Genomic DNA, 24,267 nt, shown 5'->3' with positions numbered 1-24,267 from the left:
TTTACTCGGAGAATGGCTGAATTCATTTGAGCGTGTACAGTTTTGTTTATAATTAGTGAAGAGATGAAAATAATGAAACTGTATGGTGCAGAAAGTGTCTTTTCCATTACAGTTTCTGCTGCTGGGCAAGCGGTAGATCACTATACGGCTTCTGTACCGTGGTAAGTATTTAAAGTGTTAGTGCGCGTTAGAGCATCATTACTGGGAGCGAGTATTTTGATCAGTGCTGTCATTTTAGATTAGTCACTCTTTTTCGCATCGGTCACTATTTTCGGTTATCATTTTGGTGGCTGCATTCCGTACCGGTGACGTTCGACGTTTGATAGTTCATCAAATAGCAAATTTGGTCACCTGTCAGCTGCGCTACTGTTTTAGCAGCGCGTTTAGTAGCGACCGGTAAAGTGTCAAGTAATGATACTGCGCTGACAAACGGTTTATACTCACCACCGGTAATCGTAATCTTAGGGTGCTGCCAGAGTAGACGCGAAGTGCGATGCGAAGCGTAGCGTCCATACGATTTGATAGCTCCTTATTTTTGATTGTTATTCCCTTGCGTACAATTTTCGCGCGGCGTCGCGTAGACGCGTCTACTCTGGCAGGCACCTTACGTGTGAAATGAAGCTTATGATAAATAAAATACTGCTGCTTGCTGTTCACTGATTCAAGATCGTTCAGTGGCAACCATTGGCCAATCTTACCAACGGGATATAATAAGAACTGATGCAGGTATTTTTTTTCTTTTCTTCTCGACGTACTTCTAATAAAACTGACATTCTTTAATAATTTACATTTTTCTCAGGTTTATGCACCCGTAGCCAAGTAACAGCAATGCGAGTTAAAATGAGTTAAAAGCAAGTTTTAACTGAATTAAAATTAATTTGAAAATAATAAAAAATTGTAAAACAATTAATTGTAATGTATTTTTATTGTAATATTGGAGTATAATGTATTCTAAATCCTGTTGTATTTCTATTGTAAAACAATAGAAACAGTAAATGAAAACATTTAAAACACAATGTTTTCTATTGTTTTGTCGCTCGAAATCATCTCATTGAAGAACCGTAAAATCAATTGTTTTGCTCCAAATATTGTATGGAAATTTTTCGATTTTGTTATTGTAAAGATACATAACAACCCCCCTTTTTAATTGTAAAAGTCCCATTTACAATTCATTTTATCGTGGAAAACCATTATTTCTCATGTGATTCCATTAAAATTCCATTATATTCAATGGTAATAATAATGTTTTAAATGGTGTTGTAACAATAAAATTTATGATATTTTAATAATATTTTTTATCCGGGATAGTACCCAAGTAACACCAAGCATTACAATATTGCACATATATCAATCACAAATCGGCATGCTAAATGCTAATTGCATTAGATCTGTTTTAACAATGTGTTGTTGCATTTATTTATCAACTGTCAGACAACGATACTCTAAATCAGCAGTACGAATGCAGCGATGCATTACTGGTGCTTTATTTCAACATGCCAGAGTAATGAACCATTAATTCGGTCTTATAGGGTAAAATGCCCAATAGTGGACCCCCTAGTAGCGAAATTTTGCTCTTCCTGGCATAAGGAGTGGAAATTTTCAAAATACTAATTCTGCGTGATATCTAATATCAAGCTCTGCATCTCCTCTTCACGACACATACATGAAACACGCAAATACTCGACGTTATTCGTTGAAATTAACATTTCAAAGTCTGCCTGAATTCGCCCTATAGTAGACCCCCTGGGGGTCCATAATAGGAAATTGCTTCCCTATAGTCGATTTCATTGATTTTTGTGTTCCGTTTCGGGACGTTCTTCTTCCCTATTATGGACCCCCCAAAATATTCCTATAATGGACAATCTCGTGTTTATTTTTTATAGAATTGTAAAAAATCATCTATTTTTACTTTCCATAGCATTTCCAATGCATGTAACCAATTCATAGAACTGTAAGGTAGGTTCTCCCGATGGAATTTCATAGCAAAATGATTACATTGTGCTGTAATAATGCAAAAATGGCTAGAGGGTCCACTATTGGTTGGGGGTCCACTATTGGGCACTTTACCCTAATTGCCCTTTTCCACTTTAAGTCAACTTTTAGGGCTGTGTTTTTTACATGCATATATAGCTTCATGGTTACTTGGGTAATGCGTACCATATCAAGGGTAAAATTAAAAACATTTTACTACTTGATTTCGGTAGAATGCAACACATTATTGACATCACTGTGTTTGTAGTAAAATTTACCATGTTATTCTCGCCCAAGGAATGAAGCTGTTTTGACTATAGTTGTTGTCGATTTTACTATGCAGGCAGTGACATCAACATGGTAAATTTAACCACAAAATTTTCTCAAGAACTATTTGCAGCTGTACCACTATACTCGTCAAATGTCAACAACAAGTTTATTGAAAATGATAATTTTATTATAAGCAACAAGTTGTACTACGTAAATGTTATCAATTGAAAATGATTTCCAATATGTTTTCGATGTGCTTAATTATTTTATATGTTGGTATGTATCGGTGTGTTCCAGTTCCATTGCTCCTCGCCTGACTCCGAAAAACGGTGGTTCTTCCCGGTTGTCTGTAGAGTGATGTTGCTGGCAATAAAAAAATGTATCATTGACTCGGTCGAAGGGATTATGTTCCCGATTTTGTGATGACTAGATGAGATGCTGGTCCTATTGAAGTAAACTTACTAGCATCCTGCATGGGAACTCGAAATGCACGAACATAATATCATAACAGATCACCTCCTTCTCAACAAGTATTATATGCATATCGTTATTGTCACCACGACTAGGCTTTCTGTACATTTTATGCAGATTGGCCTTGGTCTCCAGAGTCCGGTAGTTTTATGAGTAACAAACAAATCGGGACAAGCAGCACGGCCAAATCCTGAAATAGGGGATTATGTAAAATATCGAGTAGGAGGATTTTGTCTAACGGTTCTTGCATGGCGGATTACATATGCTCCACCCCACAATAATAATCTTCGAATAAGATGATGTTTCCTTCAAATGAAGTCACTTACCGAATGATTTACAATTGAACAATAGTCCAGGCGTGAATTATTATTTCAGTAAAGTTGTTGAAGCATGGCGAATTTTTATCATGTTGATTTTTTGCGGAGGTTGCTTTAAATGACTTGACATCAGGCTTGACGTAGTTGAAATTGAGATGAAATAGAAATCTCAACTACAAAATTTATGGTTGACACTACTATGGTTGATGGTATAGCTGTCCGATTGTCGTTCCATAGTATGGTCGACTGAAGCATAGTAATTATTGTAAGAATATGTTGGTATCAACATTACGTTTTTATGGCATGGTAAAGCTAAACAGATATCTGTTGGTGTATTTACCACAAGATTATTATCAGTGTATACTGTTTAGATGTAGACTAAATAAGTAAATGAAATGAATCAAATTTTAGTGTGTATGGTACATTTTTATCCGAGTCCTACGTCAAAATGATCCACTGCGTCAAAAGCGTTACGTAATTTATGGTGGACTAGTTGACGACCCCAATGAAAAATCAACAAAACGTCAACACATTCACTTGTCTGTCACCTTTAAAAAACGATGAAAAAATCCGAAGAGCTGGCATAAAAATACGCAAGCAGTCGAGCGCAGTAAAAGTAAATAAAAGCGCTACGAAAAGATTGAATTCCGTTCAAAAATTCTATTTCTTTTAAGGTTGTGCAATTGTCCTTCGACTTCAATTCGTTGCTCCGTTGTTGGTAGGTACAGAAAATGTTTCAATCGTCATAAATCGTTTCGTGTTTGGCAACATCTGCTGCGAAGGAACGAGTTTGGTATTAGGCAGGCTGGATTTTTTCCGAGATAGCCTCTGGCTCTATCTTGAAGAAGTATGGATGACAATTTATGGTGAGTAATCGTAGCACGAATCACCTCCACAGCGATTCACTGATAACGTGATATTGCGATATTTGTTTTAGGTTGATTGAGCTGGAGTCCGCCTTGTTGGATGATTGCACGGTGGACGATGTTTACGCAATCTGTGAGGGGAAAGCCATTCCGGATGCTTTGCGTCCGGATGTGTGGCAAGTTTGCTTGGACGTGAGGAACAAGATGGACCAGCTAATGCAGTTCAATGAGATATTTGATTTGCCCTTCCAAACCAAATTAAGGCAGGATTGTCACAGCTTCGTGGAAAAGCTGGGGAACGAGGAAGAAGATCGGGTGGTGGTTGTAGCCGATTTGGAATCGATTCTGACGTTCTACTGTAAGAATAGAAGTCTGGTTTATGAGTCGAATAACGGGTGGATAGAGCTGCTATTGCCGTTGCTTTCGCTGAAGCTTTTACGGTCTGATACTTACAATCTGTTTGAATCACTTCGGGACACTTACATTCCGAAGGGATGCGTCAAGAATGGAAATGTGTTTCATATATTTCGGTTGCTACTGCAGTATCATGATCCGGAGTTGTGCTCAATTTTGGATACCAAGCGGATCACTCCAGACGCTTACGCGATGTGCTGGTTCCAGACGCTGTTTGCATCGACTTGCACGTTGCAAGTGGTATTAGCCATGTGGGATTTGTACTTCCAACAGTCGGATCCGTTTCTCGTATTCTTTCTTAGTTTAATCGTGCTGATCAATGGACGGGACCAAATAATCACAATGAAGAGCGCCTCCAAAGAAGAACTTCTCAACTTTCTAGTCAATATGCCGTGTAATATCGAGGCAGACGATGTGATGGACTTTTGTTCATTGGCCCAGTACTACTCGATGAAAACCCCATCATCGTTCAAGCGAGACTTGCTGAAGGTTCTGTTTGGCGCTCAGAGTAATGCTGTGGAAGCAAATGTTGTATCACAGGCTCTTTGCTTGCCGGTTTCAGTAAACGAGCTCGTGGAGAATGCTTCCAGTGAAAACACCAATCCGGATGCGGTCAGATTCTTTCTGGTAGATTGTCGTCCGGCTGAGCAGTACAACTCCGGGCATCTCTCGACGGCATTCCATTTGGATAGCAATCTAATGCTTCAAGAACCGGTGGCGTTCCAAACTGCCGTGCAGGGTCTTTTAAGATCGCAGAAAAATGCTATAGAAGCGAATTCCAATGCTGGTGGAGAGCACCTTTGCTTCTTGGGATCTGGCAGACTTGAAGAAGATCAGTACACACACATGGTTGTAGCATCGTTTCTTCAAAAGAACACGAAATATGTTTCTTTGCTGACGGGCGGATACGAAGCGATTCATGAATACTTTGGGGACAACATGATTGATTGCTTGGAAGATCATGATCCGTTAAAATGTCTCGTTTGCAACAAAGAACAAGTCCCATACGGAAAAAGCGTGAATAACAATAATATTACCAACACTGGCAGCTTGAAGAGACCTGAAAATCGTGGAAACAATAATGCTACAGACGCTTCCGAACGCAAACCTACAGTTGACTTATTTAGTAAGCTTTCCTCAGTCATGAAATCGAAGTCAGCTGAAGTGAAAGGCAAACTAATTGATTATATCTCCAACCCGAACACAAATGCTCCGGCTCCCGAAAAGCATGTCTCTCGGAATGAGCGCAATGGAAAGCGCTATCGCAACGTACCACCGGTCTTCAGCATCGGTGAAGATCAGGACGATGAAGACCTACCCGTATCCAACGATCTTCCTTCTACTCCGCAACCTGTGTCCAATACGGATACTTCTGATGACATCGTCTCGATTCAATCCTATCTGAAGCAACCAGAAGTAATCCGTCATTTCAAGTGCCAAGAAGTTCACCTCAACGGGTACATGTACGATAGCTACCTGCTCGTGTCGGCTTCCCATATCATCGTCTTGCGAGAACTCGACCGCAAAGACAAGGCCCGCATCATCGTGCGGCGTCCGTTACAGTCAATCGTCAAAATAACCGCCAAAAAGCGCCATCGAGATTTGATCACCTTCAAGTACGGCTACCCCGAGGAGGAAAATCTGGTTATCACCGATATGGACCGTTTCCTTATACCGAATGCTAGCGAAGCTACCGAGCTCATTTCGAAGCACATCATCAAACAGACGTAGAAACTCCTTCACTAGTTCTAACGTATCTAAGGTAGTTACCCGTCCCGTTGTAGATTGTTGTTACTGGCTTCGAGTACCCATATTTGGCTGTAAACTGAAACCTAAAATGAAATGATGAAAAAGTGCAACCCATTGAAACATGTTTTAGCAAGAATAGTAGTTTAGAAGACAACGTTTTATGATACCAACTGATGCTGGATATTTTATCTTCAGTCTCCTCCTCTTTTATTATCGTCTTCAACAATCAGAAACAAGTCCCTTTTGTTCAAATGGAAAAACAATTGAATGTTGTCAAATGAATGTTTCCCTGGTCAATGTTTCCTAGAAATTTTATTTATATTTACACAATTTGCAAGAATTATTTTTAGTTTCTAATTGAAGAAAAAAAAGTTATAATTAACAAACAATGCGTAACTGAAACATAAATGTGTTGATTAGTTTGAGTGAACAACAGCGCAGTAAAAATGCTTTATAATAACCCTGTAAAAAGTAGTGAGACTTAAATAAAATCTAAAACTCTGATTCATCTGCCTACATTGTATCTAAATGTGAAATACATTCAACCAAGGTGTAGTCAACTTAACAAATGAAAAAAAAGTAAACAACTAACCAGCAGTGGGATTGCTTTTCAGTCTAAGAGCTTTATTACGTTTAAACCCTTAAAGGCGCAAGGCGATTTTTTTAGAAATCGCCGAAAATATTTTTAACGTAAACAACCATTAAAATCATTAAAATTAAAGGTATTTTCGGTTTGTTGTTTTAAAACAACATTGCGCATTTAAGGGTTAACATGTGAAATGAAAATAAGGGGTCGTACACGTATTACGTAAGGGATTTTTCTGGGGTTCTCAACCCCCACCCCTCTTTTTTTACATACAAATGATGTTTTATAAATATGGGTGCGTCAGACTCCCCTCTACCCATAAGTGCTTATGTAATAAAGGTACGGCCCCTGAGATAAATTACTTTGACATAAAGATGCTCTTTATTAATTGATAGAAAGTTTGTATCTGGTGACAATTAGATGCTATGAAAATGCTACTTCCATCTTCCAAACTTAGACGTACATGTTCATGATAGAATTAGAGGCGAATGTATAGAATTGATAGTTCCGTTAGGATACGACAGGCATGAAGAATGTTTTTAAAGAAGTCGATTTGAAAGCAAGCGGAGGGCAATATTTGTGATGGCATATATCGCACGACCTTTCTTCTGCCAAACTCCCGTATGAAGGGGGAGCGAAGAATATCAGTGTGGAAGCTGATATATTTTCACTGGCAAAAGGAAGGTGGTTTGATTTGCTCATATGCCATCGCATGCGGAAGGATACTGTACTGTCTCCAAATTTCTAATATGACATCAGCATCTAGTCGAATTGCACAGTTTTGTTTTCTCCATGCGACTTAGCTGCCTCGGAGAGAACAAAGCAGAGAAATGCACTGCTGCTGTACCGTCGACCAATAACAGCTGAATAAATTGATGGATGATATTCTTCCCTACCCCTTCATACGGGAGTTTGGCAGAAGGAAGGTCGTGCGATATGTGCCATCACAAATATTGCCCTCGGAATCCTAACGGAACTATCAATTCTATACATTCGCCTCTAATTCTATCATGAACATGTACGTCTAAGTTTGGAAGATGATATTAGCATTTCCATATCATTGTAAATCGTTTAACTTCACGTAGAAGTAATACACTCAAATCATTATTTAGACAATTAGATGTTTTTTTTTGCAGTATCACCTAAAAATGCAACATCGCATTGTTTTCTCGTTCTTAGCTGATAAACCCGAAAAACCAAAATCTTCTCGTGCGAAATTCGCCCTTATTCCAGATAGAGCTTAAATAATGTTTTAAAATGAGCAAAACAGCCCTGCAGTGGTAGTCCAATTAGAAATGTGAGACAAGCAGCAACGCACGTGTTGTTTTAAGCAGACCTTACACGAGGCATATATTGACCAGTGTTGTGAAATGTCATTTGCATTCGTTTGTATAATTTTCCTAGAACTTTTTCCCGAAGGTAGCTATCAATTCATGATGTATGGCGAACTTATAGAGCTTAAATGTGGCTACGACTTTGTCTAACAAGACATTGCTGTAAATATGTAATCTGGGCCGTGGAAGGCAAAATGTCATTCAAATGACATTATGTCAAATGACACGTGACATTTTGGAGAGTTTTCACTCTCCACTCTCTGATGTTATATTTCGAGCAATGTATTCTTGGACAAAAGTATAGCCCTACTCAAGCGTTATGAGTACATCTAAAATTATAGAAAAAATGTGGCTTCTAAAGAAAGTTATGAACAAATTAGTCAAATGACATGCAGATGACATTTTACAAGCCTGATATTGACAATACTTTTTTCGTCAAACTTTTCATCAAACTTTTCTTCAATATTTTCACTGATTAGCCGGCATGGCCGTAGCTGAAGAAAAACTCAATTTTTTCTTGAACTAATATGAATCAAATAGCGGTATAACGCACAAAACACGCACCCACTCAACCGTCATCGACTCCTGTGGGCAAACTGCGGGGGGAGATGAGGGGAAATATTGAAAAGAATATCAAACTTTTCTGATTTCCCTCAATATTTACTTCAATATTTTGGGTTCGCACTCACACGATCAATCTTTTTCTTCAATAATCGAGAGTTTGTCAAACTTTTTCCGTCGTGTGGGGTCTGCTTTACTGCTACAAGTCGCATCGCAAACTTTTGTCATACTGCATGTAAAGGCATTAGGGTGAAAACTATCGAATTTACACTTTGGGACAATAGACATGAATTTTGGCATATTCCCTCGACTGATTTTGTTTTAATAAAAATTATATCAACTTAGCTGCATTAATATCTCTGTTCGAGTAACCTGAACAGTTGTATGTGGAGTTCCTCTTGATATTATTATTAATAATAGAGATTAATATAATATTTATCTCTACACTCCATATCTTGTATATTTCCTTTCAGATATTAATGCATAAAATGTATAAAAAACAATCATTCATTTTTCTATTTTGGATTTTAATAGTTTTCCATATTACTTATTTGCGCCCTACTGGCCATTCATACCATCTGAGACATACCACATTCAAGTGTGACATCCGTGCGACTTGCAACATGCCACTTTCTTCACAGGTTTATTTTAGTTCCAACATCAGGTTCTTCGGTATTTCAAGGTGCACAATTTTGTGTTGATTCGGTCTAAGTTTTTTGAATGGAAAGATTACATCAAATATTGCCTTTACTTTGAATATTTCACTACAACGTAACAAATCGAATTTCATTGAGGTCATTGAAATTGTGGTGCCTCAACATTTTTCCAATCGTTTGCCGTTCGGTGAAGCATTCGTGGCAAAAATCCTCATTCATCTTCCAAAAAGGGAACACATTCGAAGCGTTCCGGCATTCTTGTGTAGCGTTCGTGGTGCAGTGTTGTTTGTTTATTATCAATTACGCTTCGGTGGCAACACCTGATTCCAGTGCTCGGCAAAATTAAACCGACAGCAAAGTGTGAAATTGTGTGTTAATTTGTACGCAAACTAAACATTCGGGATTGATTCGTGCTTGGGAAAGTTGCATCAGTGTCCGTCCCAAAGGCAGTGCCAGTGTGGCTTGGCTAGTGACTTTGATTGATAGGTGCTTGTGGAGCAACACACGTCTATTATTTTACGGTAAGTGCATTGTTCATTGTTCCTATGATTTGTATATAAACGATATAAACACCATAAATAGAAACAATGCATAGCATTGTATGCATGTGTTGTGTCGTAGGCGAGTGACAAATCACTCAGGTGTTATGAAATTTGTGTTGCATTCTTGGTGTGACATGTGCAGATGTAGCGTTTTTTTGTTTGTCGCATACAAAAATAATGTTTTGTTTTTGTAGCATCATGTGGAAGGACTATAGACACTATAGATACATAGACGAGCGAAGACATGATTGAGTCATTGAGGATTTCGAGAATCCTGAAATAAAAACTGAGGAAAATGGACGTATGATTTTCAATCAAACGCCTTATGGAAATTTGCCACAAGGAATCGGTATGAATTTCAATATCTTGACTTATGAATGATGATTTTCATTTCAAAAAAATGTTGGGGTTGTATACAAGACACGACCGCTCGACGTAAACTACGTAAAACTAAATATAGTACACTGAACCAGTTATTCCACCAACCATCCCACCGAAACCACTAACCAGCTTTAGCAGCATTTCCCACTCTGTGAGGGAGTAGGTACCCCACTGTCTAGCAGCTGGGCCACCACATTCATGCACCCCAGTTCAATAATTGATAATACCCTAAAAGTAGGCAATTACCAAGGATTGGAACGTGCTGTACAGGGGATGCATGATGTATGAAAGAACTAAAATTTTCAATAGTTTAATGTTGATAATCGAAAGTTTGAATACTACTGGCAAATTGGTGGAGAGTTTGCGAATCGATTTTTATATAAATCTTTAAAATCCATTGAAAGATAAACGACCTATTAATGTTACAAATCTTACATGAATTCGTGACGGTCTCCAAATTTTGAAATTTTCATTTTACACCCTGTATCCGAGTCTTCCCCTTAGACGTAGTTTACGTCAAAAAGTAAAGTGCGGCAGACTGGGTTCGAACCACGGACGTCGGAATCGGGAGGCCGGTATGTAGACCACACGCCCATCGACGCTTGTATGCTAGGGAAGCTAACTGCGTATAAGAAGCACTGTTGGTGAAATAATCAGTCGAAGATTCATAAGGCGCGAGTTATGAATTTCGATAATCCAGTTTGCTGAGTGTGCCCAATAGTGGACTCATTAGCGAGTTTTGCATTATTACAGCACAATGTAAACATTTTGCTATGAAATTCTATCGGGAGAACCTACCTTACAGTTCTATGATTTGATTACATGCATTGGAAATGCTATGGAAAGTAAAATTAGATTATTTTTTACAATTCTATAAAAAATAAACACGAGAGTGTCCACTATAGGAATATTCTAGGGGGTCCATAATAGGGAAGAAGAACGTCCCGAAACGAAACATGAAAATCAAATGAAGTGTCGACTATAGGGAAGCAATTTCCTATTATGGACCCCTAGAGGGTCTACTATAGGGCGAATGGATCAATCAATAAGCAAAAACTGCCACTATGAAACAAACAGATCGAGCCACCGTAGACATGTTCTGTCAAAACAACACGAATAGAAATACGCGTATACAGTGCCGCCGTTGTTTTGATGCGGTGAGTGCAAAATGAGTTACCTTGATTGATCCATTCAGTCAAACTTTAAAATGTTAATTTTAACGAATAACGTCGTGTATTTGAGTGTTTTATGTATGCATCGTGAAGAAGAGGTGCAGAATAAGGGACCGACTGTTTACTTCGATGACATTTACTTCCAGGGTGCAGCAGCCGTAAAAATTGTAGACAACAACCTTCCGCGCACCATGTTTACGGTACTCGTCACTGAGTGGCGATACCGGCGTTTCTATCTGTTTTGTTAAACCCGCTACTCTATGTTTTGAGATTTTCACAATTTTCACCATGAGCTCATGGAAGAATGGTAGTTGGAAATCGATAAAATGTATGGGAAAATCAGGTATTTTGCAAATTTATGGAAAATGGTGGTGATGTAGAAGAAAGCAGTGATAAGGAATGAAGTATGAGGTGAAAATATTATCTCCTGCACATAGTTTGCACTGATTAGTATACTAACTATAGTCTAATAGTGGTGAAATTTCGATTTTACTACCATTGAAAAAACGCCATCTAATGCATTAATCTTTTTGACTGGTACCTTATTTGTTATTAGATATCAAGCAGAAATAATATGTTGAAAAACGAGCAATGAGTAATGTTTTCAACATAACCGCGAGTAGACGTAGGACTTGTATAAACGGAACGTATTTACATTTAACTTCAAACTTTTGGATCTATGGAGTTTGATTATAGGTATTGATATTAAAAACGACAACTTCCATGATGTGTAGAATTATTAGCAAATTTGTTTATTCAAAACTTCTGGAAATAAAACTAATAATTTAATACATAATTAGAATTGCTTTGTTTCTAACTATTAAGTCCTTATTAACTCAAGTAAATGTAGGGCATTTATAGATTTCTTATTGATGATAGTATTTGAAGATTAAAAATTCTATTTATAAAATTTTCAGACTTGGGCAAAATGTGCTACAGTCCCATCCCGATTTTGGCAACACCCGTTTTTGTCTACCCCCGATTTTGGCAACACCCGTTTTTGGCAACATTTTCTTCCCGATTTTGGCAACAACCTCGAAAATATTTTTTTTATTACTTTTTAGAACTAAAACCTTTTTATTAATATCTAATAGCGCAGAGGCGTCGCGTGGTCAATTCTTCAACCTGTGCACCGAGCGGCGTATTTCGGTTTCAGTTGTTTGATGTAGTAGCTGTCAATGTATCAGCATTAAAATTACGAGTAAGCTCGCGCCGGTGATACTTTTTCAAAATTATATTTGTTTGTAGAAAAAAGTTAAGAATTCAATGATGAAAATTATGACGAGTTGATGATTGTTCGTGCTTCTCGTATCAAAGTTAAATATTTTGAGAAAAACCTGACCTGAAAAAGGGACCTGAAATGACACATCCAATATAAACGATCCCATATGTTTCGTCTATCTGCTTCTTATTTCTTCTTATTTATCGAATTAAATTCAAACTAAACTTAAAGTGGCAGTGCGTTAAATTTAAAAAACAAACTAATCCGGGAAATCATAATGCTTTTCAATATGACATATAAGACATCTATTCAATGAAACAATATCTTTTAATTTTAATTCAAGTTATTTCGTAGAATGAGACAAGTCTTAATAGTTATGTGTTCAGAAAATTGAATTATTTTAAGAATGTTTAGACGGCTAATACACATTTGTAATTAGCTTGTCATACATATCAGAAAAATGGGGTCTGAGGTTTATAATCTAAACGTCCCTCAACTATTAATTATTCTATTTTAATTTATTCCTTTGATAAATATTTTTTTCGAAGGGCTGTTTTCATACCACGTGGACAGATGTTGAACAGATTTAGATGTGTTCTTCCCTCCATCAGCGTTGATGTGATCATGCAATTTTTCATTAATTTGTGTGAACCATGGACATTTTTCCTACTCCTATACTGCCGTTCTACGCATAATTGTCCCATGTACATAGGAAATCCCAGCAAACATGGGACAACTATGCGTATGACGGCCCCCTAAGTTGTCCACATGGTATACGAAATACGAATGGCTCCTAAATATTTTGGATATTGGATTTCACGAAAAATAATTATTAAAAATAAAAAATAATGAATTATTCATCGTATACCAAAATCCCAATCAAAACGCTTTTGATCCGATGAGCTTATTCAAAGCCGGACTTTCACCATGGAACGCTTTGGAGAGCAGAAATTTACTATCATTTAATCACCGCCTCTTTTCTTTTCTATTTTGTTCCGATTGCGCGCTCTTCAACCAAATGCGCATGCGCTGTTTGAAGCGGTATAGGTACCTCACCCTACTGTCATCGCCTATCTCTCCAATGGGAAAAAATGGTGTCTAACATCTCTGGGGTTAGCGCGCGGTGGGCCCCACTGACAATTCAAAATTAGTAAACAAAAACATCATTTCAGGACTAATTTTCTGTGATGGAGTAATTGTTGTTAAGTGATTGGAATGAATTTTTTACTATTGTCGCTATGTACCACGTATTCCGTGCCGTGAAAAATTTGTTCGGTTATCAATTTAATTGTTATAAGACCGTCATTCAACACCACACGGTTAGTACGGTGCAAAACAAATTTGAATATTTGGTAACAATATTTTATCAGAAAATAACGCCCATAGCAAAATGATAACATGAATTTTATGCCGGAGCCAGAAGCATAGCTGTGTGTCATCCGGCTGAGGTACCTACTCGGTAGGCACCAAACCGATGTGCTTTTCTCAGGGGGAGAAGGCGGAGCACTGAATCCCTACCCCAACATGTGCGACATCTGGATTTGGTTCTAAACTGTAAACAACAGTGTTAATTCTCTACCACCTTTTTGTTATGGCGAGGCAATTTTTATGCACACTTTTGTTTTCGACATTTCATCAAAATTAAACACTCAATCATGCAGCAATATAACGATGTGATATGCTTCAGATACCTGCTTGATTATAGGGACTCGAAAAAGAATTTATTTGCAGTAACTAACCAAATATAAAAATGTTCACATTAACGATTGCGCCCTAACACCGGTTCTAAGCTTCGATGCAGAGTACACGAGCTTTGTTCGCCAGTGACAGGCGTATGAGGCCCTTGGCTTTCTCCATCGGCACCAAACCGTGCACTGCTAACGATGAACGCCTTGGCTACCTATACAGCGCCGATTGCGGTTAAAGCGGGTGACCTACACATACAAAATAATGCGTGTATGATGCATGGCAAATCGTTCTCTGCTGAAAGTGCACTTGTTGGACAACATGTGGCGCTGCGTCGTTTCGGTATCGTGAAGTAAAATATAACGCGTCCCCATCGCAGCATTTCAGTTGCCTCATATCACATGTCGCCTGTAGAAAATCCGTGCATTACGGTTATGTTAAATTTGTACTAAGCATATGACAAATGCAAATATTCCAAGTATATATTTGTATAAGAATGACAAGAAATCTATCGAGAGTTTAAATGTTAGGGACAAACTTGCTAACTGTGCAGTGCACACAGTGCACAGGTTGCACATGCGGACGCGACGCCGCTGCTAATAGTATAAACAAAACCAAAAGTGAATGTCATTAGGGTTTATATGCGTATTATGGGCTCTGTACGAATAGTGGGTACTTCCACTGAATTAATGAACCACCACTCGTATTATTGCTCATTGCAAACAATGTCTATTGAAACTTTTCTGCTCTTTTTATTAACGTTTTCCATGTCTCCATGTTCCTAATCTAACCAGCCCACCGTAGAATGTCGTATTTTTTGGCTTCTCACTGATTTTGTCGTCGATAAGCTTACATAGTACAACATCTATTAAGCGAAGCCCGCTGTTTACATCACAATGCAACCGATACTCCATGAGTGATCCAGGAACAAGCAATCCCAGTAGGTTTAATTGCTAGCGATTGGCACATTCGATTTTCCGAATGCGCTGTTTAGCCTTCAAGTCGTTTTGCTCATATTGCGCGGAGAAACTGTCATTTTATCATTTTATCCGTATTTCTGCTGAATTTCCATATAGAAAATAGCCAACAATTTTATTTCAAAGAATCTTATTGTTTAAAATTTACACAAATTTATCTAGCGATTAATATCAGAACACTGTTGGCTTTTCCATTTTCCTGATGTGTCAATTGAATAACGAGCCTTTTGATTCCAGCATGCTTGCCAACAGTTCAACAGTAATGGCACTCAAGCAGGCATTGAAAAAAATCAGATCATGAGAAAAAATCGGGTTAATCTAAGCCAACTTGATGTTCTTCCGCGTGGCAAGTTATGAGCTTCCTAAGATCTTTGAAATTGGACGTTAGATGATTTACCGTTTAATGGTCTTTAACACTCACCAATGGAGCCAACGATCGCTCCTACTCGTTTTTTGGCATCCATCTGAGTGAGGCAGTTCACTCATTGGCTATGGATGAAGCATAGATTGCAATAGATCAATGCTCACAATGCTCACTCACACTTCCAATTTCTGTTCTCGAGTGTTCTATTTGTGATGGCGAAGTATCAGAAGTGGCTCCTGTGAAGTTCCCATGAGATCACAGGTGTAATTCTTCCTGCTTCGATAGGCGAGTGATGCGTCACATTTGGTTTTATTATTATTTATTCAGCCTAAGGCCGGCGTGGCCTCTGCGGTACATAACAGTCGTCTCCGTCCACTGCTGTACGTTGCCAGTCACGCAGTCTACGGATTATCCGTAAATCGTCTTCCACCTGATCGATCCACCTTGATCGCTGCACACCTCGCTTTCTTGTACCTGTCGGACCGTTGTAGAGAACCATTTTTACTCCAAGTGCACGTTGGTCCTCCACAAGCATAGTCCAGATCTAGTACTTCCGCTTTCCTGCCACGTTGCGTCTTAGAATTCGTCTGCTGATATCGTTATCGGAGGTCAAGTGAGCCCAGGTACACGAATTCTTCAACTCCCTTGATTTTGTCGAATAGCCGTTGTCTTCTCTTGAGCCTACTTCGTCTTCAACGTATTAATCACTAGTCCGATCTGATTTGCTTCCCTCTTCAGTCTGATGTAGGATTCTTCCATCTTTTAAAAGTTATAATAATGAAAGTAGTGCATGGCGAACTGGAGTGCGATGGCCTGCAGCGAGCACCAGTAGGTTGACTGCTATCGAGTGTCAGAGGTGGCATGACGCAAATGGTCCTCCAGCTTCCTTTTGGCCACACTATCACTCGTAGTGCGAGGTGCACATAGTGCTCATGGATCAATCATTGCCGCCTGAAATATTCCTGGGTTGAGTGCTAGGAGACCGACTTGTGCGAAGGGATTTGGTTTTAGTGAGTCGAGTGTAGTTAGTCCATACTCGAACTACGCTTGACCAATGTGGAGAATGCAGATTTCCGTTACCATTTTCTAAAACAATGGAACGTCTTATGCCTTGCGTTCTTTTTTTCCATAATGTCAGCAAAAATTGTGCACAGAACTTGACTCTCAATCACATCGACCACAAGAAAGTTTGCCTCTATCAAAATGAAATTGGCTAATTAGTTACATTATCGTTTGATTACCATTCTTGAGTTTGTTTCAATTTTGTTTGAGCTACAATCTTCAAGTTATGAATAATATCGCAAAAATGACAATTATGACGCACATGCATCACTTAAACACACTCCGCATACTTTGTAGTACATATTCTAAGTATTTAGCTTCAATCATGCAAACAAAAAAAAATTGAAATTTTGTATGAAATTTTTTTTCCGTTTTTGGCAACATCCCCATTTTGGCAACATTAAAATCCGGTCGTGTTGCCAAAATCGGGAAGGGACTGTATTTTAGGAGAACTGGCTTGTTTTCCAAACAAATTCTAAAATAGAGGAGGTACTGCTAATACGTCAACGAAAAAATATTTAATGTTTTGATTCCAAACTCCGAGTCTACATCAAATTTAATACTAATATAATTTCCCAGAAAATGAAAAACAAAGAATAAGATAAAGTTTATTTAAATATTCTTCTGGAAATTATTTTTTGCTTACTTTTTTTAAAACATTTACATGTAATACAGCGAAATTTTGGCCTAAACCTTTAAGCCTTTAGGGGAGACTGGGTAGACTTGATCCCCTTTTCTGATTTCCGATGTATCACAGCCAAAAATAAATAAACGTACGCGATTTCCACACAGACTCTCTAAGAAATATAGTATTTAACTTTACTGATGTATTACAGTCCTTAAATTATTGTTGTTATTGATACACAATCAATTTTTTGGAGTGCTGTCAAAAATCGACTTTTTAAATTTTCGGGGGAAATTGATCCCTCTCCAAGAATTTGCTTTGATAAAATTAGAAAGATGTCCTCAGATTTTTAAAATATTTTTTCTTCAAAATACGCAGAATTTTCGAATTGCTGTGCGTAAACATTAACGATTTTTGTTATTGAATTCGACAGCACATGTAATTTTAAAATTTGGGGACGCTTGATCCCCTTTTTATGATATCTACGCAATAAATATTTTTTCATGCCAAAACTTCATCAAATCTGTCAAATCTACAAAAAAATAGAAGCCTGAATACAGATTTATATTTTTTTGAATTGTTTCGCCAAATTTTTGTATGGGTGACTAATGGGGGATCAAGTGTCCCCATATTGAGGCAATAATTTCAAATCCAAATATCCTAAAACTTTGATGGAATGTTGACATTTACTTCAGTACAGATCATTAAGCATATTTATGGCTTTGTGCTGTGAAAAAATGAAAGCATTTGATCACTGTTATGAATTTTTGAAAATTTTGCGTGGCCAATAAAAAAATCTTTGGGAAGGTCAAAACATACAAACCGCCCTGCAGAATAAATAAGGTTGTCAATCCAAAAACTGACTCACCACATAAAGGTAATTTGTTTAGAGGATCTATACTAAAAATATGCTAGAACAAAACTACTTTAATTCTCGATAAAACAGGGGGTGATCAAGTCTCCCCGGGGATCAAGTCTACCCACCTTCCCCTAACTTAAAATGGATATTAACACTATTGCTGATTGTGCATCTTCAATTGCTAATGCCTTCTGCAAATAAATGAAAGTAATTATTCTATTCAAATTTTTATTTTCATCAGCGTATAACCGTTTTAATGTACGTGTCGTTTAGTACCAAGCACAACTTAACATATGGTCAGTCATCAGACATGACTCGTACCCATAGGGGTAGCGGGGGTAAAGTGAACAGGCGGGGTAAAGTGGGTAACGGCTTGTTTGTCCCCTGTTTATGAATTTATCGTATTATTTTCCATGCTACACCATAAATTAAACATTTCATGCTCTCCGAGCTATTTCAAATAATGAAATATCTATTTAGCAGCTAGATTTTAGCAAAATTCTGCGTGCTTTCGCAAAATGCTAGTTTGATGTAATTTCGGCACTGTTGCATTTAAACCATGAAAACCCTAAGTTAGTAGTTCTAAACCAAAATATCTATGGGGTAAATTGGTCATGTCGCCTGGGGGTAAAGTGAGCAATGTTCTGACAGAGAAATGGAGACGAACTAGCTCAATTTTCAACCTTAATCGGTTCGGTTGACAGTGGGATCATCAATCAGGGGGTGAAGAAAAGGGGGATCTGGTCATTTACGCTACACATGCACATTGTCGTACAACTTCTACACTCCTGAGCGAATATTTCCATACAACGCACCTCGTTCATGTGTGGTGATCTACCACTACATTGTCCTTTACCAACTACCCGTCGAGGTAGTTTAGGATGATAAAAACAGGCAGCTCATCGACGGGTAAATAATTATGAATATTTACCTCTCGATAGTTACCTGACAATGTATATATAGCACGTAATTAGAAATAATAAATTAGAGTTAAGGTAGAGCTTGTTCTTCTCTCCACCGACAATATCACATTCCCTAGGAGCTGGAGATGGCTGAGGCCACTCCAGAGAGGACTCGGTTCGCTTCACATGGAAACATCCATATCTCAGATGTTTGTCATCCGATCTGTGATATTCATATATCAATCAACTCAGTAAAAGCTCTTGTTTATGTAAAAGAGTATAACAAGGGCCAACATTCTATCCATTTGAATAATATAGGCGCACAAAATCTAGTATTTTTGAGTTGCCCTAAAATAATCCAGAATTTCTCCTACGGCCAAAACAAGATTTTTCACCCGTTTTTTTTCAAAACTAGATGAATTTCCTGCCGAACCATGCCAAAACCAAAGGAAACTGGTAATATTTCACTGAGCAATGGTCAATTGAATATTTTAAAAAATCCCGCCCTATAATTTTGATCAAGCCCGGTACGTCTGTTTGTCTGTGATAGTACGAAGGGTTTATACCTGTGAGGGAACATTTAGAATATTATTAAGAATATGTATTTAGTTTAAAATATTTTGATCGACTTATTTGCTTTATTTACAACATTGTTCACTTTACCCCACAGCCTGACCATTTTACCCCGCCCTAAATAAAACTGAACTATTTTGGACTAATTTTAAATGATCAAAATAACATATTCAAATATTTTTCCAAATTTTTTTCACAACAGGCTTTGTTAACCAATAAGATAAGCTTCGACACACCTGCATTGAACAATACAAATTCTTGATAGCCACTTGATAATCAGCAGCAGTTCTTAGGGTGTCCAATTTACCCCCACCACCCCTACCGGTATCATGTGGATTATGAAACCAATCACTTTCCGTGGATGAGCAATCCAAATCTATCTGGGCTAATTTTATTTTTCTTCATCTACCACCGCGGCCATCGCTGCCATCATCGGCCTCTAGCCGTGAACTCCGAGCGATGCGATAGGCGATCGCATCCATCGCAACCGATACCACTGCATCCGACCACCATCATGCACAGAATGACAAAAAAATGCCCCCACTTTTTCATGCATATTCGCAGACCCACCGGCAGTTCTACCGCTGGTGACTGCATGCTGTCGCTGTGTAGGTGAACACAGCGAACGAACGAACGAAACGAAAAATGCGCGAGCAAAAAGCACGTCAGTATGCGTTGCTGTCACAAAATGTAATGACTCACACACGGCAGGCACTGCATCTTTTATACATAAAGAAAATCTTCCGGTAGACCCGAAAGCCGGTATGTCACGGTGTCATTATGATGTCCGTGTTAGGAATGCACGGGGTTGGTTACACATGACATTTTTACTGGTTATGACGAGAATTGAAGTTTTCAATAGCCTATCGTTAATAATCTTAAGTTTCAATGAAATAGGTAAAATGGTCGAGAGTGTCCGAGTCGATTGATATATCAATCTTAAAAATCCATCGAAAGATAAAGGCGCTAGTAACGTTCAAAATCTCCCCTTCCAGCGTAACGCTCTCGATTTCCAAAAATCTAAATGACACCCGGTATAGTAAAGAAAGACGTAAGTCCTACGTCAAAATTCTACTCCTTATGACAGGAAGAGCAAAATTTCGCTACTAGGGGGTCCACTATTGGGCATTTCACCCTATTTTAGTTACAAGATAAAGATTGTCGCTCTCGTCGCTGTCCGGAACATCTTTTGCTGGCGAGGATAGGGTGCTAAATGTCAATGAAGGGAAAATACATACGATTTGACAGTTTGGTACCACACATGTTTCGGACGGGGCTACCCCAAATGGCATAATTCCATTTGGCATAAGTCCGTTTGGCATAATGTCATTTGGCATAACGAGTTGAATAGCCAGGAACCATTTGGCATAAAGACCATTTGGCATAATAAAGAAAAATAGTTATAATGATTTTAGGGCCATTTGGCATAATGACCATATGGCATAAAAATTTAAAGAATTATAAAAACTCTAGGAAGAAGCTCAATTTACATCTGTATCACAAACAAACAGACATAACACTCGTCAAATTTCCATCGTTCAATGGTTTACTGGTCAATTCAAATAATCATTAGTTGGCTAATCGATCACTCGTGGCGCGCGCGTCATAGTTGCTCTAGTTTGACGTTTGCTCACTACTGCCATCTGGTTCGTGATTTGCCCAACTAACTGAAATCAACAGATGTCGTTAGTGTTTGAACGACGATGAATTTGATGAGTAAATGTTCAATGTGTTATGTATGTTTGTCTGTGTCTGTAATTCTGTATTATTGCCTTATTCTGGGCATATGCGTATTTTATGGAGTGATTTACTTTTTCTCCTAACGGATTAACAAAATGGCTCGGGATAAAAAATACGAAGAAGTACAGTTCAATCTGATGTTTATTATACAAAGATTTGTCCTTAGTCTTCAAACTTAGACTAATGAATATTGGCATATGTTCTGTGGTTTGCCGTGCTGCTTTTGATCCTGCTTATGAGTTGCTACGTGGCTTTGGCCTTTGTATACAATAGAGCTGAGTAAACCAAATAATGCTTTGGCGGTTTTCACAACATTTCCACGTTTAAAATGTTCGACCGTGTGCTTTTCCCATGATCTTTGTTCGCTTGAAAAGCGCGCCGCAGTATTTTTTGTTTCTACAGCATGTTGTGAGCAATGTTGGAGTGAAAGTGTGTGTGTGTGTGTGTGACAATTCTTAAAGTCACATTTCTTTTGCCTTATTCCGGGTGCATGCGTACTTTTAAAGAAGGAGTCATCTACTCTTTTGCATTATTCCGGGCGAATGCGTACTTTCAAAAGAGTCATCTACTCTTTTGCGTCATCCCGGGTAAATGCGTACTTTTAAAGAAGGAGTCATCTACTCTTTTGCATTATTCCGGGCAAATGCGTACTTTTAAAGAAGGAGTCATCTACTATTTTGCCTTATTCCGGGCAAATGCGTACTTTTAAAGAAGGAATCGTCTACTCTATTGCATTATTCCGGGCAAATGCGTACTTTAAAAAAATGAGTTATTTACTCTTTTGTCTTATTCCGGGCAAATGCGTACTTTGAAAGAAGGAGTCAATACCAAATTTTCAAAACGACTTATCTGCTTTTGTAAGCAAATATTCAAACGTCGATTTGACGAATCTGATAGCACTCCCACGCAAACCAACACCATCAACAGGTAGCAGAAGCCTTCACCTTCGTGTTGATGGTGTTGATTTGCGTGGGAGTGCTGTCAGATTCGTCAAATCGACGTTTGCATCTTTGTTTACAAAAGCAGATACATCGTTTTGAAAATTTGCTATTGGAGTCATCTTTTTTTTTGCTTCATCCCGGACAAATGCATACTTTTAAAGAAGGAGTCATCTTTTTTTGCCTTATTTCGGGCAAATGCGTACTTTTAAAGCAGGAATCATCTACTCTTCTGCATTATTCCGGGCAAATGCGTACTTTTAAAGGAGTCATATACTCTTTTGCTTCATCCCGGGCAAATGTGTACTTTTAAAAAGGAGTCATCTTTTTTGCTTCATCCCGGGCAAATGCATACTCGCAAACGTAAACAATGCCTTTTCCTGCAAATTTCTCAACAACTAGAACCGCTCCCAGCTAACAACCACTTGGAACTGGTGGCGCTCCGCGCCTTCTTTAAAACGTAAGTGGAAAATATCGCCAGAAGTCTTTAATCTTCCTGAAATTAGCAGAAGAAGTCAATGTTTACGTTTGCGACTTTCGCCCTTATGAAACAACAATGTCGATATATTCCTACGATAAACCTTTTTTGTGCCAAATGGTAGTTTTGCTAAACGGCCTGTTGTATTTAATACATTTTTCGAGGATTATGCCAAACGGTCGTCATGCCAAATGGCCTCGAGGTACCCAACAAATTATGCCAAATGGTCGTTATGCTAAATGGTCTTTATGCCATATGGGCTTCCCCCGTTTCGAATAGCAGAACAAAGGAAACCGAAGCGACAATCTTTATCTTGTAACTAAAATATCTTTTATTATACATATTGTATTGTATTTATTTAATAATACGTTAGCCTGTGATACATAACTTTTAGCCAGGTCAAGAAATGTACAAAAACTCGAAGGCCCAATCGGGTTGTGCGCAAAGACGTTGAACTACGTAGCTGTATGTAATGTACAGGTTTTCGACTTTTCTGTTCGGTGAGACCAAAGCCCAGAGTTGCCCAGACCAAGCCCAGAGTGAATCAGTTTTCGTTGTTTAGGGTAGGACGGAGCAAGATGAGCACCCTTAGGCTGTGAACCATTCCACCGATTCGCCTAACTTTCAGTTAAAATTTGACAGTTCGATGGTTATTTTCCCATCGTGGGTAAAATTTTGCTCCGAAGCCGACCCATTTGAGTCTTGACAGATTGATAGTTATTTGGAGCGAAATGGATTTGGCGCCAATTTTCTCGCGAACAAAGTTTAACTATCGAACTGTCAAATCTAACCATGCTCCGGTGCAGGGTTATTTTTAACCACGGCGAAATAACCATCGAGCTGTCAAATTTTAACTAAAAGTTAAACGAATCGATGAACCAGTTCACAGTCTTAGGATGATACTTAATACCTTCCCAGCAAGCATGCTTTTATACACTTAAAAACCCCAGATTAATCCATTTAGAAGTAATGGTGCTTTTCTCGTACAAATAAAAAATATTATTTTGGCCATAACTGCCAAGCCCATAGTCCGATCTTGCCAATTTTCAACCGGAAACAATCGGTTGAAGATAATTGCTTGAAAAATGAGTTACACTTTTTTACGCGTTTATTCCGATCCCATAGTCCAATCTGGCGTCTGCGTCGGACGCAACTTCTTGCGAGCAAATCGGTTGAGGATAAGGGCCCGAAAAATGAGTGACACTTTTGCTACATTTTGGTACGTGGGTGCGCACAGACGCACACACACTGGGGTGGCTCTAAAAACACTTTTTCAAATTTTTTGATGGGTCGCCCTTTTATTCGGTTCTATTTGATGCCCTGATGCTCTGGACAAAATTTCTGCCAAATCGGTCAACGTTTGGGCGGTGCTAAACTCGTTGGAAATTTATATGGAAAAATTTATGCACAAACATCCAAAAACAGTGATTTGCAGTTGGACGGCACTATTTACGATCAAGAACCATGAAACTCATTCAGTTCTTGTAGAATTAAATATAGAATGTTATGCTGAAAACCGCGAGAAGATTAGAGTTTATTAGGCAATGATAT

The 24,267-nt window shown here is 38.4% G+C and overlaps 2 protein-coding genes and 1 long non-coding RNA gene across 4 annotated transcripts in view; 2 read left to right on the top strand and 1 right to left on the bottom strand.

The window, feature by feature from the left end:
* Nucleotides 1-2,447: 2,447 nt before the first annotated feature.
* On the bottom strand, nt 2,448-3,178 carry LOC134212276 (uncharacterized). Its single transcript, XR_009979236.1, has 3 exons — nt 3,039-3,178; nt 2,704-2,902; nt 2,448-2,604 (listed from the first exon to the last, which is right to left on the bottom strand). It is a non-coding gene; the product is annotated as an uncharacterized LOC134212276 (long non-coding RNA).
* A 369-nt stretch (nt 3,179-3,547) lies between these two features.
* Nucleotides 3,548-6,562, top strand: LOC134212273 (TBC1 domain family member 23). Its single transcript, XM_062689979.1, has 3 exons — nt 3,548-3,645; nt 3,704-3,895; nt 3,967-6,562. Exons 2-3 carry the CDS (start codon nt 3,879-3,881, stop codon nt 6,038-6,040), a joined length of 2,091 nt encoding a protein of 696 aa, XP_062545963.1. The 5' UTR covers nt 3,548-3,645; nt 3,704-3,878; the 3' UTR covers nt 6,041-6,562.
* A 2,651-nt stretch (nt 6,563-9,213) lies between these two features.
* LOC134212270 (protein pinocchio) overlaps nt 9,214-24,267 on the top strand; it is a 179,797-nt gene continuing 164,743 nt past the window's right edge. Inside the window, exon 1 of one of the 2 annotated variants that reach the window (XM_062689975.1) lies at nt 9,214-9,716. The gene's annotated coding sequence lies outside the window, so the exon portion shown is untranslated. The remainder of the gene's footprint in view (nt 9,717-24,267) is intronic. The other variant, XM_062689974.1, reaches the window with a different exon arrangement.

Source organism: Armigeres subalbatus, chromosome 2 (assembly GCF_024139115.2).
Source record: "Armigeres subalbatus isolate Guangzhou_Male chromosome 2, GZ_Asu_2, whole genome shotgun sequence".
Classification (NCBI taxonomy): Eukaryota; Metazoa; Arthropoda; class Insecta; order Diptera; family Culicidae; genus Armigeres; species Armigeres subalbatus.
This window is presented reverse-complemented; position numbering and strand designations above follow the sequence as displayed.